Source organism: Acipenser ruthenus, chromosome 9, assembly GCF_902713425.1.
Source record: "Acipenser ruthenus chromosome 9, fAciRut3.2 maternal haplotype, whole genome shotgun sequence".
Taxonomy (NCBI): Eukaryota; Metazoa; Chordata; class Actinopteri; order Acipenseriformes; family Acipenseridae; genus Acipenser; species Acipenser ruthenus.
Genome location: NC_081197.1, coordinates 25411468 through 25428301, shown reverse-complemented (window position 1 = coordinate 25428301; position 16834 = coordinate 25411468). Strand labels below are relative to the sequence as shown.

The 16834-nt window shown below is 44.2% G+C and overlaps 1 protein-coding gene across 1 annotated transcript in view; it reads right to left on the bottom strand.

Annotated features, from left to right (window-relative positions):
* Positions 1 to 11512: 11512 nt before the first annotated feature.
* The window catches only part of hsf2bp (heat shock transcription factor 2 binding protein), a 74058-nt gene continuing 68736 nt past the window's right edge, over positions 11513 to 16834 (bottom strand). The window contains exon 8 of the mRNA XM_059029749.1: positions 11513 to 13353. Coding sequence (XP_058885732.1) covers positions 13130 to 13353 — 224 coding nt within the window. The 3' untranslated portion in view covers positions 11513 to 13129. The remainder of the gene's footprint in view (positions 13354 to 16834) is intronic.

Here is a 16834-nt window from a genome sequence, read left to right as displayed (position 1 = left end):
ATAGGAAAGACAGGCAGGACAGAAGAGGCGGAGGGGTAGCGCTATACATAAGAAATAGTCTTGAAGCCCAGGTGTTAAATCAGGACAAAGAAAACAATGCAGAATCAATATGGGTCAGAATAATGGACACAAATTCAAAGGGCATAATAATAGGAGCATGCTATAGACCGCCAAATTAAGATGTTGAGCAAAATAATCTGTTATACAATGACATTCGAAATGCGTGTAGAAAAGTAGAAGCCATACTAATGGGGGATTTCAACTTACCCCATATAAAATGGGAAAACCCGATGGGGGGCACGACGGATGAAATTGAAATGGTGGAAATGACAAATGACTACTTCCTAACGCAATTTGTCAAGGCACCGACTAGAGGGGAGGCATGCCTTGATTTAGTCTTTTCAAATAATGAAGACAGAATAACTAAAACAGAGGTCAGCGAGCCATTGGCAAACTCAGACCACAATATGGTCTCATTTGAAGTATTTTTTAAAACCCCCAAAGTAATGACTAAAGCTAAGGTTTATAATTTTAGAAAAGCAAACTATGAAGGTATGACTAACAGAAGTAGATTGGAGTAAAATAGAGAAAACATACACAGAAAAAGGATGGCTGTGTTTTTAAAAATGTAGTACTAGAGGCGCAAAACAATTACATCCCAAAAGTAGACACATCTAAATCTAAAACAAAATAGCCAAAATGGTTTAATAGATTAATTTTAAAAAAAATTCAGCAAAAAAAGGCACTTTACAAAGCGTTTAAAAGGGACCAAAAACAAAGTACACAGAAAGAGAACTGCAAACACAAGTAAAAAAGGAAGTTAGAAAGGCCAAGAGAGAGATAGAAATCAATATCGCTAAGGGGGCTGTAACAGGGGAGATCTGGACTGACTGTCTGGCACATCCATATTACTGCAGGTAGAGGGCAGCAGTCTCGTGGGATCCGCCTGTCGGCCATGGCGATGACACGGAGAGGTGGGGAAGAGTGTGTGTGTGCTTTCCCTCTCTCTGAGTGGTTGAGGGGCAGGCCTTGGGAGACTGCTCAGCCCATAAGAACTGGCTTGGTTATGCGCTCGGGTGGCCGTGTTGGGGAAAGTACAGTGTCGCTGGCAGAAGAGGCAGGCATGAAATAAGGAGTAGACGAGCCCGACTGAGGGGACAGCCTTCTGTAAAAATAATTTACAAAATAAAAGAAATAATTACCTACCCGAGGGGACGTGTATAGATATACAGGGAACCCTGGCCAACCCCAGTGTATAAGCACAGCGGAGTGTAGGACGGAGACCCGTGCTGACCGGCTTAGCGGCAGTGGGGGCACTGCATAAGCAGCACTTTTGTTTGTAGTTTTATTACTGTGTTTTATTTTCCCTTTTTCTGTCGCCTTCTGTTTTCATTATTACTTTTAAGCACTTGAAGGTGCACAGAGTTGGATACCTGTGTTGGTAACCCCGTGGTCCTAGTTTACTGTCGGCAGTATCCACACCACGGACAACATCGCCCTCTGCGGGCTAAAGTAAATAAAACAATTAATAAGAAAAATAAATAAATCTGGGCACCTGTGCGGTGTTTCCAAATAAAATCTTCTGTCTCCCGTGTCAGTGAATACCCTCACCCTTCCACACGTGGTGTCAGCAGTGGGGTTCACTGGCACTGCCCAATTCAAGTAGTGCAATAGCCAAGGGAGTCAGAATGGACCCGTAGCAATTCGCCGCAATAATGGACCTACTGCACCAAACCCTGACGGAGATAGGGCAGGGGAGTGTACGAGCTGCTGCGCCCGACCCAATGCTACAGCGGCCAACAAAAATGACGGTACAGGATCGGCCGGACGCTTACCTGGAGGTGTTCGAGGGGATGGCGATTTCTGCCGGATGAGCCCGAGAGCATTGGGCTAGCTACCTCCTGCCCCAGCTGACGGGGGAGGCGCAGGCGGCCGCGAGCACCCTGGATCCGGTGGCAAGGATGGAGTACCCCACGTTACAAACTGCCATCCTCAACCGCGTGGGTGCTACTCCAGAGGGCTACCGCCGCAGATTCCGGGAGGAGAGCTTTTCTGCGGGGGAACACCCCAGGGCCATTGCACACCGGTTGGAAGATTACGCCCGGGGATGTTTGAACCAGGGAGCCACCACCACTGCCAGGCTGGTGGAGGTAGTGGTGGTCGAGCGGTTCCTGCAGTGCTTGCCCCCGGAACAGCGGGTGTGGGTGCAACGGCAGGCACCCGCCACCCTAGAGTTGGCGATCCAACTGGCAGAGCAGTACCAGGCAGCGGAACCAACGCCCGCTAAGCTGCCTGGAAACCGCGCTACATCGGCATCACCCCCTCTACTGGCCCCAGGGAGGGCGAAGGGACTGGGGGGGAGGGGTAGCAAGGTCTTTGGACGGAGTGTGGCGGTGGGAGATCCCAGCCCGAGAACTGGGGCAGAGTGGGGTCACCCACGGGCTGCTGCGGTGTTGGACCGGGGTCTCGCGTGGCCACCCTACCGTCGATCCCCTTTGATGGGTCCTGTGTTTCGACCTCCTGCTGAAGCTTCCTGTCGAGAAACCAGTTCACTGATGTGTGGAACAAGCTGGGAGGTGAGCCACATCGACCGGGATTGCCCCACTATGGGATGTGACATCATTCGACCAGGTAAGACTGTTCCATTCCATCAGTCACTCCAGCAGACGGGTTTTGTGATTCCTGTGTCAGTGGATGATACACAAACCCAGGCTCTCTTAGATTCAGGGTGTAGTCAGTCCCTGATACAAGAGAGCTTAATCTCACCGGGGCATAAGCAAATAACGGGACAGGTGCATATAAAATGTATTCATGGGGATGTGCGCATTTATCCCAAAATGTATGTCAATCTGAAAATTGGCCAGCAGGTGACGCGAGTGCAATTGGGTTTGTGTCCTCGATTGCCGGTACCGGTAGTTCTGGGACGGGACTGCGGGCAGTTTAAAAATTGGTTGGCTGCTGTGACGGCCCCGTCCTCCTTATTGGCTAAGAAAGAGGAAGTAATTGGCGAGATCTTTCCCTTTCGTGACCCGGATTGCTATTGCCACAGATTTAGACCCCGCAAAACTAAACGGGAACGTCGGGCCGCTAAGAATGAGGGCTGGCAATGGAGGGAGTCCGAGAAGTATCAGGTGGGGGCGATTGGTGAAGAGACTGGGAGGGAGGCCGCGGAGTCAGCGCAGGGGCCTGGCTCTGCTGCCTCCGCTCAGGACCGACCTGATCCCAAGTTGGAAGCCATGGGAGCTGATTTTTTAGCTCGTTCCTGTGACTTCCGACTCGAGCAAGGGCGTGACGATGTGCTGAGCAGGCTCTTTGATCAAGCAGCGGTGGTTAATGGTCGTGTGGTCGAGCCCAGACGCGCCGCCACGTACCCTCACTTTGAAATTGATCGAGACCTTTTGTACCGTGTTGAAAAATTACCCCAGACGGGGGAAGTGCGTCACCAGTTGCTCATTCCTCAGCCCTTTAAGGAGGATTTGTTGCAGCTTGCTCACGCTATTCCCGTCTGGTCATTTGGGACGGGACAAGACTAAAGCGAGGCTCGTGACACAGTTCTATTGGCTGGGGCTGGATGGCGATGTCAGACGTTTTTGCGAACGCTGTGGGGAGTGTCAGAAAGCTAGCCCTAGAGCCGTCCCACGAGCTCCACTGGTGCCATTGCCCCTAGTGGAAGCTCCGTTTGAGCGTATTGGAGTAGATATAGTGGGACCGTTAGAAAGGAGTGTGGCAGGATACACACACCTATTGGTCATTTTGGATTATGCTACGCGTTATCCAGAGGCCATTCCCCTCTGATCTGCATCTGCTAAATCTGTTGCCAACGAGCTCGTGAAGGTTTTCTCCCGGGTGGGGATCCCCAAGGAAATACTGACCGACCAAGGCACCAACTTTATGTCCCGGCTAGTCCGCGGAACATGTAAACTTTTGGGGATTAAGACCATTAGGACCTCGATTTTTCACCCTCAGACCGCTGGTCTTGTGGAGCGTTTTAATAAGACCCTCAAAAACATGTTGCGCAGATTTATAAACAATGATTTGCACTACTGGGACCAGCTGATTCCGCCCCTTCTCTTTGCTATCAGAGAGGTACCCCAGGCTTCCACAGGTTTTTCGCCATTTGAGTTGCTGTATGGGCGGAGACCCCGGGGTGTGCTTGATCTGGTCAGAGAGATGTGGGAGGAGCAGCAGGACAATTCGACCAATACTGTCCGGTATGTGTTGGATCTGCGCAAACGTCTTGAGTCTGTGGGAAAATGGGCCTATGACAATTTGCAGCAGGCTCAGCACAGACAGGAGACCCAATATAACAGGGGGGCCCGGTTGCGCACGTTTCAGCCGGGTGATAAGGTGCTTCTGTTGTTACCCAGCTCTGAGTCCAAACTTCTGGCGAAGTGGCAAGGACCGTTTGAGGTTACACGCCGGGTTGGGACGATGGACTATGAGATCTGCCAGCCGGAGCTACGGAGAGAAAAGCACATTTACCATGTAAACCTGCTGAAGCCTTGGTTACAGCAGGAGGCTTTGTTAGCGATGCAAGCAGATGATGTCACCGACCTGGGACCTGATCTTTCTGTGTTGGCGAAAACAGGGTCGGTACAGATTGCAGAAAATCTGACACCAACACAGAAATGTCAGGCACGGGCGCTGGTGGCGGAATTTCCTGATGTGTTTTCTCCCGTCCCGGGGCAGACTCGAGTAGCCCACCATCACATTGAGACTGAGCCGGGGGCGCTAGTTCGCCAGAGGCCATACCGCATACCTGAGCGCAAAAGGCAGGTAGTAAAGACGGAGATTGACGAGATGCTCAGACTGGGGGTAATAGAGGAGTCCCAAAGTGACTGGAATAGTCCAATTGTTTTAGTGGATAAGCCGGACGGGTCGATTTTGCATTGACTTCAGGCGAGTTAATGAAAAATCGAAGTTTGACGCTTATCCCATGCCCCGGGTAGATGAGTTGCTGGAGCGTCTAGGCACAGCTCATTTTATGACGACACTGGATTTAACGAAGGGGTACTGGCAGATACCCCTGACCCCAGAGTGAGGACAGCGTTTTCGACTCCCTTCAGGTTGTACCAATTTAGGACCATGTCCTTTGGGTTGCACGGAGCACCAGCCACTTTCCAGCAGATGATGGATCGCATTTTGCGGACCCATCAGCAGTACGCCGCTGCTTACATAGATGACGTGGTTATCCACAGTGAGGATTGGCCGAGTCATCTGTGTAAGGTAGCGGCGGTATTGCAATCCTTGCGGGAGGCTGGGCTCACTGCTAACCCAAAGAAATGTGCCATTGGGAAGAGTGAGTTGGAGTATTTGGGGTATCGAGTAGGGAGCGGCCAGATCAGACCGCTGATTGCTAAGGTGAAAGCCTTGGCTGACTGGCCGGTCCCTACAACCAAAACCCAGGTGCGCTCTTTCTTGGGACTAGCGGGCTATTACAGGAAGTTCATCCCGAGCTTCGCCACGCTCTTTGCTCCTTTGACAGACCTCACCAGGAAGGCTGCCCCAAATACGGTTCTGTGGACGGAGTCGTGCCAGAGAGCCTTTCTCGCTTTGAAGCGAAGGCTGTGTAGCAAGCCAGTGCTATGCAGTCCTGATTTTAGTAGGAGGTTCACCCTGCAGACGGATGCATCAGAGACAGGTCTCGGGGCAGTGTTGTCTCAGGAGGTGCGGGGAAGCGAGCACCCGGTCCTGTACATCAGCAGGAAGCTCCTTCCCCGTGAAAAGAACTATAGTACCATTGAGAAGGAGTGTCTTGCAGTAAAATGGGCAGTCGAGTCACTCCGGTACTACCTCCTGGGGCGACACTTCACCCTGATTACGGATCATGCCCCCTTAGCATGGCTTCACCGGATGAAGGATAACAATGCCAGAATCACGCGGTGGTACTTGGCCCTGCAGCCCTATGCCTTCAGGGTAGTCCACCGAGCAGGGAAAGTGCATCAAAACGCAGACTTTTTCTCTCGGGAAGGCATTGGGTTGTAGGATTTTCGAATGGACCGGTGGTGCCATTCTGAGGGGGAGGATGTGCAACAGGGGAGATCTGGACTGACTGTCTGGCACATCTGTATTACTGCAGGTAGAGGGCAGCAGTCTCGTGGGATCCGCCTGTCGGCCATGGCGATGACACGGAGAGGTGGGGAAGAGTGTGTGTGTGCTTTCCCTCTCTCTGAGTGGCTGAGGGGCGGGCCATGGGAGACTGCTCGGCCCATAAGAACTGGCTTGGTTATGCGCTCGGGTGGCCGTGTTGGGGGAAGTACAATGTCGCTGGCAGAAGAGGCCGGCGTGAAATAAGGAGCAGGCGAGCCCGACTGAGGGGACAGCCTTCTGTAAAAATAATTTACAAAATAAAAGAAATAATTACCTACCCGAGGGGACGTGTATAGATATACGGGGAATCCTGGCCAACCCCAGTGTATAAGCACAGCGGAGTGTAGGACGGAGACCCGTGCTGACCGGCTTAGCGGCAGTGGGGGCACTGCATAAGCAGCACTTTTGTTTGTAGTTTTATTACTGTGTTTTATTTTCCCTTTTTCTGTCGCCTTCTGTTTTCATTATTACTTTTGAGCACTTGAAGGTGCACGGAGTTGGATACCTGTGTTGGTAACCCCGTGGTCCTGGTTTACTGTCGACAGTATCCAGACCACGGACAACAGCGCCCTCTGCGGGCTAAAGTAAATAAAACCTTCTGTCCAAATAAAATCTTCTGTCTCCTGTGTCAGTGAATACCCTCACCCTTCCACAGGGGCTAAAAACAATTCCAAAATGTTTTTCCAATATTATAACAGCAAGAGAACATTCAAAGAGGAGGTTAAATGTCTAAGAGACACAAATGGCAAAATCATAGATGAAGAAAAAAAATAGCAAATATATTAAATGATTACTTTTCAGAGGTTTTTACAAAGGAGGTCACAGACAACATGCCCGACATGTCGACCTGTTCCTATCCAATTTTAAATAACTTAAGCATAAAAGAGGCAGAAGTGTTAAAGGGACTAGGAGCTCTTAAAATAAACAAATCCCCAGGGCCGGATGAGATCCTCCTAATAGTACTCAAAGAAATGAAAGAAGTCATTTACAAACCGCTAACCAAGATCATGCAACAGTCTCTTGACACAGGGGTTGTACCAACAGACTGGAAAATAGCAAACGTGTACCACAGGGATCAGTATTAGGTCCTCTGCTCTTCCTAATCTACATTAATGATTTAGATTCTGTTATAGTAAGCAAACTCGTTAAATTTGCAGATCACAAAAATTGGAGGAGTGGCAAACAGTGTTGCAGCAGCAAAGGTCAATCAAGATGATTTAGATAGCATTCAAAATTGGGCAGACACATGGCAAATGAAATTTAATAGAGAAAAGTGTAAAGCATTGCATGCAGGCAATCAAAATGTACATTATAAATATCATATGGGAGATACTGAAGTTGAAGAAGGGAACTATGAAAAAGACCTAGGAGTTCATGTTGCCTCAGAAATGTCTTCATCTAGACAATGTGGGGAAGCTATAAAAAAGGCCAACAAGATGCTCGGATATATTGTGAGAAGTGTTGAATTTAAATCAAGGGAAGTAATGTTAAAACTTTACAATGCATTAGTAAGACCTCACCTAGAATATTGTGTTCAGTTCTGGTCACCTCGTTACAAAAAGGATATTGCTGCTGTAGAAAGAGTGCAAAGAAGAGCAACCAGAATTATCCCGGGTTTAAAAGGCATGTCGTATGCAGACAGGCCAAAATAATTGAATCTATTCAGTCTTGAACAAAGAAGACTACGCGGCGATCTGATTCAAACATTCAAAATCCTAAAAGGTATAGACAATGTCAACCCGGGGGACTTCTTTGACCTGAAAAAAGAAACAAGGACCAGGGGTCACAAATGGAGATTAGATAAAGGGGCATTCAGAACAGAAAATAGGAGGCACTTTTTTACACAGAGAATTGTGAGGGTCTGGAACCAACTCCCCAGTAATGTTGTTGAAGCTGACACCCTGGGATCCTTCAAGAAGGTACTTGATGAGCTAGAGTGCAGGATGCGCTCTATAGCCTGGACGTCGCGAGTTCGCGTCCAGGCTATTCCACAGCCGACCGTGGACGGGAGCTTCCAATTGGCAGAGCGTTGCCCGGGGGGAGGGAGGGTTAGGTCGGCCAGGGTGTCCTCGGCTCACCGCACACCAGTGACCCCTGTAGTCTGGCTGGGCGCCTGCGGGCTTGCCTGTAAGCTGCCCAGAGCTACGTTGTCCTCCGACGTGGTAGCTCTGAGGCGGCTGCACGGTGAGTTCGAGTGTGTAAAGAAGCGGGCGGCTGACGGCACACGCTTCGGAGGACAGCGTGTGTTCATCTTCGCCCCTCCCGAGTCAGCGCAGGGGTGGTAGCGGTGAGCTGAGCATAATAAAATAATTGGGCATTTCAAATTGGGGAGAAAATAATAAAAACTAATTGGCAACGACTAAATTTAAAAAAGAAAAAGAAAAAAAAAAAGAAGGTGCTTGATGAGATTCTGGGATCAATAAGCTACTAACAACCAAACAAGCAAGATGGGCTGAATGGCCTCCTCTCGTTTGTAAACTTTCTTATGTTCTTATGTTGCCATTCAACAGCAGGGCGCAGCAGAGGTGGGTCCCGTGGAAAAAGCATGCTTATTATTTATTTATTTCTAACTTCAAGGCAGTAAAGAAACGAATACACACACACACTACAGCAAGCTGTATGGGTAAAAACAACAGTCACCACAGCAACGCAGGTAACTGATTTTGTTTTGTTTTTCCAGTCCACTGAGTAGGCGGGCTGAAAAGCCAGCATATGAACTCAACAGCGGGGCGCAGCAGAGCTGGGTCCCGATTGAGGAATCGCGCTTGTATTATTATTATTATTTATTTATTAATTTTTATTTCTAAACTGCAAGGTAGTGAAATAAAATAGTCAAAAGCTCTAAAACCTGGGTCATCTTGGCCGTAAGGTCCATAATGTCCCTTGTCTGCTTGAAGCGCTTCACCCTTCTTGCTTGCAGAGATGAGGAGCGACTGCGGGCAGCCTGCGCATCGGGGATGTCTAGCAGGGGGTCCTGGGACAGCTCATGGAGGAGGGGCTCTGGGGCTCCGACGACAGTCCGGCCATAGAGGATGTGGAGCTCGCCCTCGTGGCCCTCCCCAGACAAGCTTCCTTCACCCGGGGCTGGAAAGCATCGCAGATGTTACAAGCCACCTTCTTTTCAAGGGCCGAGGTGGCATGTTGCACGCCCAAGCATCGCACACAGAGGGAATGCTTGTCCTCGAGCGGGATGTTGCACGGGCACGGGTGGAACCCCGACTTGCCTGACATGGGCCTGGTGTTCTGCATGTCGTGCAGAAAGCATCATTCACACTGCGCTCAAGCACTAGTAAGTGCGAACGCCGTGCGCTCACCCACTAGTGCTAACAGTACCTAACACTGTGCACTGTATGCCCGTGCAGCAGTGTAGAATCAAGCACTGCTCGACCCGTGCACTGGGTGCACTGTGTGCTGAGTACCGCATCACCACGTGCGCTGAGTACTGCGCCGCACCGAGAGCTGTTGCGCTAGGTCTAGGCAGTGTTGAACACCGTGCACCGCCGGGGGCTGTGCGCACTGCGTACCATGTAGCCCTATGCGTGCCCGCACTAGCCTTATAAGCAAATATTTTGAATATTAGGTTTGGGACAATGGTATCCAAAGGAGGCTATGGGTCTCCAGTTCAAATCCTAGCTCATTCACTGACTCACTGTGTGACCCTGAGCAAGTCACTTAACCTCCTTGTGCTCCGTCTTTCAGGTGAGATGTTGTTTAAGTGACTCTGCAGGTGATGTATAGTTAACACTCCCTAGTCTTTGTAAGTCGCCTTGGATAAAGGCGTCTGCTAAATAAACTAATAATAATAATAATAAATGGTGCACGTTTATACTACAATGATTACATTTTATGATAAAGCAATTATTTGTGTGGCAGCTCACAGAAACATAAGTTATGCTTAATTAATTTAAGAGTTGTTTGTTGGTCCAGTAAGCTTTATTATACTATGTTCCATGTCCTTACTTATGAAAAGAAGATGCAAAAAGATGTATTACTGCACTTTTATTAAACTGAAAACAACTAATAACATTTCTTGGGAATCGGTACATCACATTTTAACACAGAATACATTCATGCTCAATGAAAACCTGCCATGCTTGTTTTTGTTCATGAAAAAAGATATAAAAATATCTACAAATTATTTATTATCAATTCTAATAAATTCTTTTGACTGGTGTTTCATGTTAAAACGTGGGTGTGCTGACTAACCAAATGTAAAATTCTCTAAAACTTGACAGGAAAAACAGTATTTTAAAGCATGTTGGTATATCAATCTCTATTGATCTTTTTTGGACAACTAAAATATTACAAGTAAAATCTTTTGTTTGCACAAATGTATTATAACATCCTTTTCAAGTGATAAACAAAATGTTAAAAATACTGAGACTTATCAAGGTGCCCCAAAACCTATAAAACACAATAAATGCATTCTTAAGCAAGATATGTAAAGATGTTGATAAAAGAAAAACACAACACCTATACACCATTAACCAATCTTAACCAATGAATTCACCTGAAGGCAAAACATAAACACTATTGTAACTACAATCTGAAAAAAATAAGAAAATACAGGCAGGGAATAAGTATTTTCATAATACAACAAAATAAAACGTTTTCTACCATTTAAAGAACATCTTGCATGCTTGTTTTTAATCATGTTTTAATTCACAAAAATGATACCATTCATGGAAAAAAAATACAATTTTGTTTTAATGTAAACCCCTGTAAACCTCACATATCAGTTTAATTTGAATTTAATTTGAACCACTACAGGTAACTTTAATAAACTGTAGACATTTTTGTTATTTAAAATTTTGTGTTGATAACTATTAGTTGTAAGAAAATAACTACTGTACAAAACTAGTTCAACCAGAGTGATGTCATCTATCATTCCTGCAATACTGTCAGTATCATCTGTCATGCAGTGTATATAGAACAGTTAAATATGGAACCCTTCCAACTCTGCCAAACCAAACAAATCCTGACTAGCAGTACTTAGTTTCTTATTTTTGAGGATGCATTGACATGTCAGTAAGATATACTATAGTGGGCAAGATTTATAAAGCTCCTTTGGCAAAACGCAATCTTTGTGTGAGAAAGGAAAAAATAAACTGTTTATGCTAGTTATAAACATTAATCAAAATGGTTGTAGTTAACAATATAATTCAATAAATATTACCCATCGTGCACTTCCATTCGCTCCATAGGTCTTAAATGTGCAGTTTTGAAAGGAACACATGTTATAGCAAACATGGAAAAACACTATGTTAAATAAATCTCTGTTTATAAGAGCATTAATTCATTTTCAAAGGTCTGTTAATAAATCAGGCAGGTGACTGGTTGGTTAATAACAGGAAAAAAGGGCCTGAAAGGGTTTGGACAATTTTACTCTGCAGGCATTCCTTGATAATGCTCCAGTCAACGAGTTGACTACAATCAGATTGAGTGTTTTAAGGAGAAAATTACAAAAAACTGAGACAAAAAGTACAGTGTGTGCTTAATTTGTTATAGGCTGTGAGGTTTCCTGCCAAACACACTACTAACTGCAGATGTCTGCGATGCTGTACATAATGTTGTACTGTAAAATAATGATCAACTAATAAACAACTGAAAAGTGTTTAATGAACTGCAAACTTGAATAATTATCAAAATGGCCTTGAAAAAAGTCCTCATTCTTTAAATCTTTGTGAATAGGGTCCATAATCATGATTATATTACTACTTTTTTCCACACATCCTTGATCATAAATCAGTTTTGACCAATTATTTTCCTTTGACATGTATCTGCATCGTCAGTGAATAAGCCTTCTTGTGAATATTACAATTAAGGATTGTTTTGTTAAGCCCATTTTGATTATTTAAACTGAACTCGACATTGTGAGAGGATTTAGGAATTCAGATGTTCACAAGATGTTTTCCCATGCGTAGCCAGATTTCAAACAAAAATAACTCATTTATGATTCAGTATATGTGCTCTCCAGCTTGTTTGGTACCACCATGTTAGTCTCTGAATTACTGTGTATCCTTTCAGATGAGTATATTAAAGACTATTAAAGAAGATATCACAAAAAGCCCACTTATCTATGGTCCCCTCTTTTTATGTTATATTGGTTCTTTGTTGTTGTTTTATACTTTCATTTGGTATTTGAATATATTTCAAATTCAACACTATAGATAAAAAAGGTAAAGCTGCTTCCTAGTTACTAATCACTTCTTTTGTAATCGTTCAAGTTCACTCAAATAAATAACCATGTGACCTACAGCATAGGTATCAAGAAGTAGTAGTTTATTTTTTTGGAATCTTTAGCATTGTCCATTACATATCTAACATAAAACAAGCAAAGAACAAAAAGATTTTGAATGTTCAAGTGATAAGGTTGTTCATGTTTCTAAAATGCAACCTTCAGAGCACTGTATTGACGGCATGAGGGCAATCATGGTGTCTACTCAGGACCATTGCCAAGAATAACGTGTTATACAGTAGAGTAGAGGTGTCTGCTTTTGTTTCCTTGCTGATTTATGATATAGGAGGTGTGTCAAAACAAAAACAACAACAAAACATCGTGATTATGGTGACAAATATATCACCATGATGTGTACAATAAAGATACATAAAAAGTAATGGATTTGTTGCTAAAATTGCAGTTTTTAGCAGTTACATTTTTTTTCAAAGAAATGATTGCACTTTTGAGCAGAGACCTTGAGTAATCTGGCCTATAGTATTTGTACATAAATAATATAAAGGGAAATCTATACAAACTCACGCTTTGTTTTGCCTATATTTGGAATAATGTGCATCACAGTTTGCAGGGTCCTATTGTCACCATATATAATATTTAGTAATGTTTACTTTTGTCCAAGTACACAAACAAAAACTGTATGTCAAATAATGGTACATACATTTGTAAACTGAAACATACCTTATAATTGTAAGAAATCCCTCCAGCCTGAATCACAAATAGTGCTTCAATAGGGGATATGGCCTTTTTCTGAGCTAAATGTAATAATCCATTTAGTGTACTATGTGAAAGTATGATGCTTTTTTAACACTCTGATTCATTCACTTCAACTCCTAATGTCTTCAGATCATCCAGCAACTCAGCTGCAACTTTCTGTAGTTCATGGTTACGACTTTCAGCCAGCTCCATGATGCGTAGCAGAGGCAGGGTTTCCTTCAGCTCAGGTATCACCCTGGACAGAACCTCAGGCTCCTGAACTACAGACTGCAGGAGACAAAGGACAAGCATACATACCTCTGGGTCGGAATCTAACAGTAGGAAAGGAAAAAAACAATAATTTAATAATTTACACAATAGAATATAACCCTTTAATAATGCCTTAAGGTTATTATTCATTAAGAAACAAACAAAAACTGCATAGAGCATAATACAGTAAGGTTTGGTAGGGTTCAGCGGTTAGTGTCCTGTGACCTCTCCAGGAATTTGAAAACATGTTACACATGTTCCAGCAAGCTTTCCAAACATGGTGATTTATTACCAATCTACATTCAACACAATGATGGGAGGGATGAGACCATAAAGAAATCTCTCAAAATACTACGCAGTACTCGATAAAATTGAGGTCAATGCGATATGCATTTTAATTAACCCCCCCTGCATCTTCTTCAGGCAAGAGGATATTTGACCTTAGTAGAAACTGGTTTGTCACAGATTACTACTGAAATATGTTTCACCAGCGGTGTCCAATGCTGAAGCTTTTTTTTGAGGATGCAACATCGACAATGAATAATTGCAAAGCATACGACATGGTTTATTTGGATTTCCAGAAAGCTTTTGACAAAGTCCCGCATAAAAGATTAATTCTCAAACTGAACGCAGTAGGGATTCAAGGAAATGCATGCACATGGATTAGACAGTAGAAAACAGAAAGTACTGATTAAAGGAGAAACCTCAAAATGGAGCGAGGTAACCAGTGCAGTACCACAGGGATCAGTATTAGGTCCTCTGCTATTCTTAATCTACATTAATGATTCTGGTATAGTAAGCAAACTTGTTAAATTTGCAGACGACACAAAAATAGGAGGAGTGGCAAACACTGTTGCAGCAGCAAAGGCCATTCAAAATGATCTAGACAGCATTCAGAACTGGACAGACACATGGCAAATGACATTTAATAGAGAAAAGTGTGTAAAGTATTGCACGCAGGCAATAAAAATGTGCATTATAAATATCACATGGGAGATACTGAAATTGAAGAAGGAATCTATGAAAAAGACCTAAGAGTTTATGTTGACTCAGAAATGTCTTCATCTAGACAATGTGCGGAAGATATAAAAAAGGCCAACAAGATGCTTGGATATATTGTGAGAAATTGTTGAATTTAAATCAAGGGAAGTAATGTTAAAACTTTACAATGCATTAGTAAGACCTCACCTAGAATATTGTGTTTAGTTCTGGTCACCTCATTACAAAAAGGATATTGCTGCTCTAGAAAGAGTGCAAAGAAGAGCAACCAGAATTATCCCGGGTTTAAAAGGCATGTCATATGCAGACAGGCTAAAGGAATTTAATCTATTCAGTCTTGAACAAAGAAGACTACGTGGCAATCTGATTCAAACATTCAAAATCCTAAAAGGTATAAACAATGTCGACCCAGGTGACCTAAAAAAAGAAACAAGGACCAGGGGTCACAAATGGAGATTAGATAAAGGGGCATTCAGAACAGAAAATAGGAGACACTTTTTTACACAGAGAATTGTGAGGGTCTGGAACCAACTCCCCAGTAATGTTGTTGAAGCTGACACCCTGGGATCCTTCAAGAAGCTGCTTGATGAGTTTCTATGATCAATAAGCTACTAACAACCAAACAAGCAAGATGGGCCGAATGGGGGATCTTGGCCTGTCTCTTCCAATGTTGTTTGTACCGATGTGGACGACTACTACCGGGTCGTCTTCTGTTTGTTCTAGGAGCCTGTCCACTTTCTCAGTGATGCGCTTGACAGAGGCTCCTGGAAGGCAGCACACTGTTGTAGTAAGGGGGTCCAAACTGCGAACTGAACTTGCTGTGTTTCTCAATATGGAGTCCCCAACAATCATGACCTCCCTTCTTTTTGCTGCCTGGCCAGCACTGTTTATAGGGTCCTGGATGTTGTTCCTTTCATTCTCTTGATGTTGGTTTTGGTCATCTAAATGTTGAAGTGGCTCAAATTTGTTGGATGTTTGGATTTCTGGTGGTTGTGTTTGACAAAGTTTCTTTTTTTCTCTTCTTCTGCCTATCTGAACCCAGCTGTTTCGACTCTCTTCCATCTCCCTGGTGGCTTTCAGTTTGCTAGGGGTGCAGACTTCCATGAATTGTGGGTTTGTCAGCTCCTCAAGCTCCTGTTGCTGTCTCGTTTCTTACAGCTCCATTTCTAACAGACTTACTCGTTGAAGCAAGTCCTGGATCGTGCGGCACTTTACACACACTTGGTTGAGCTCTGTTGGGTTTTCTCGGATTTCCCACATCATGCAGTTGTCACAGATACTGGCTTGAAGACCATGTTTTATTTATTTATGATGTTTTTTAGGAAGTTCAGTTTAGCTTCTGCAGCTGTCAACCTGCTTTCAAATTGCTTCTAACTGTGATGTACTTGTCCACTCGTACTTCTCCCACGCTGTCGCCTCACTCGCTGTCGCAGTGAACACTGGCTGCCTTTTGTTTGTTTCTGCGTTGTGTTGCTGGCTCCGCCCCTCCCCCCGTGTCTCAGAACGACGAGGAATTTGAATCAGCTGCTCCAAGTTTCAGGTTGTTATCAGAAAAAGACACGCACCTGTTAGACTTGAACCCTTTGCAGTCAATTTATTAAGTCAGGCGCGTCAGGTCCAATTTATTTTCACACGCGCAGTTAATTTTAGACGCACTGTTTAAAAGTATTTTTTTCCACAGTCAAACAGGTTTTAAAGGCCCTGCATATCAACAAAGCGCTCACTAGGCATCTCCAGCCCTGCCCCACCCTTTCGTTCGCTATTGCTTTCACATATGCTAATAAATAAATAATAATAATAGTCGTACATACCGATCAATCATCTCCTGATCACTCGTTTTATCACCAAACGCCTCAATAATGGATCCAAGTCATTATTTTATTACTATAACATCTGAAAAAAGCTCTGCAAATGTCTGTGATATTCTCTGAGCGCTGATGCAGTCACAGCCAGCTTGTTTCCTTATGGCCTCCATTATCAGACGCCAGGGGCAAGTATGACTCTTCATGAGATACGCCCTTTTTTTTTTTTTACGGCTTGTCTCGGCTCCTGTCGCTCACACTCGGCCATTGAATGGTTTTCTCGGCTTTTTCCGGAGAAAAAAATTTACTATACACTTCAGAATTTACACTTAGTTACTGTATATCTAACATCAACATAAACTTATCACACATTTATTTTAGAAAAAAAATAAGGTATATAAATGATGGACATTGACAAAATGTTTTTGGTTTCTTTTTAATCACTCGATCATTCATCCTTGACCATGACACACTGGAGTGACTATGACTGAAGCATATGCACTAAATCACCTAATTAGTGAGACAGCTGATTGGACACTGGATATGGAGTGATTTCAGCTGTCGAATTGCAAGTTTGAATAAAAGCAATAAAGAAAATCACAGAAAAACAATATGCCACGTCTGTCAAGAGAGCAGCACCTTTGTGCAATCGACATGTTGGAGGCTGGACTAGGGCAGTGCACTGTGGCTCGCCAAATATAAGTGATAAGTTTCTTTTGATGCTCAAATATAAGTGATATGT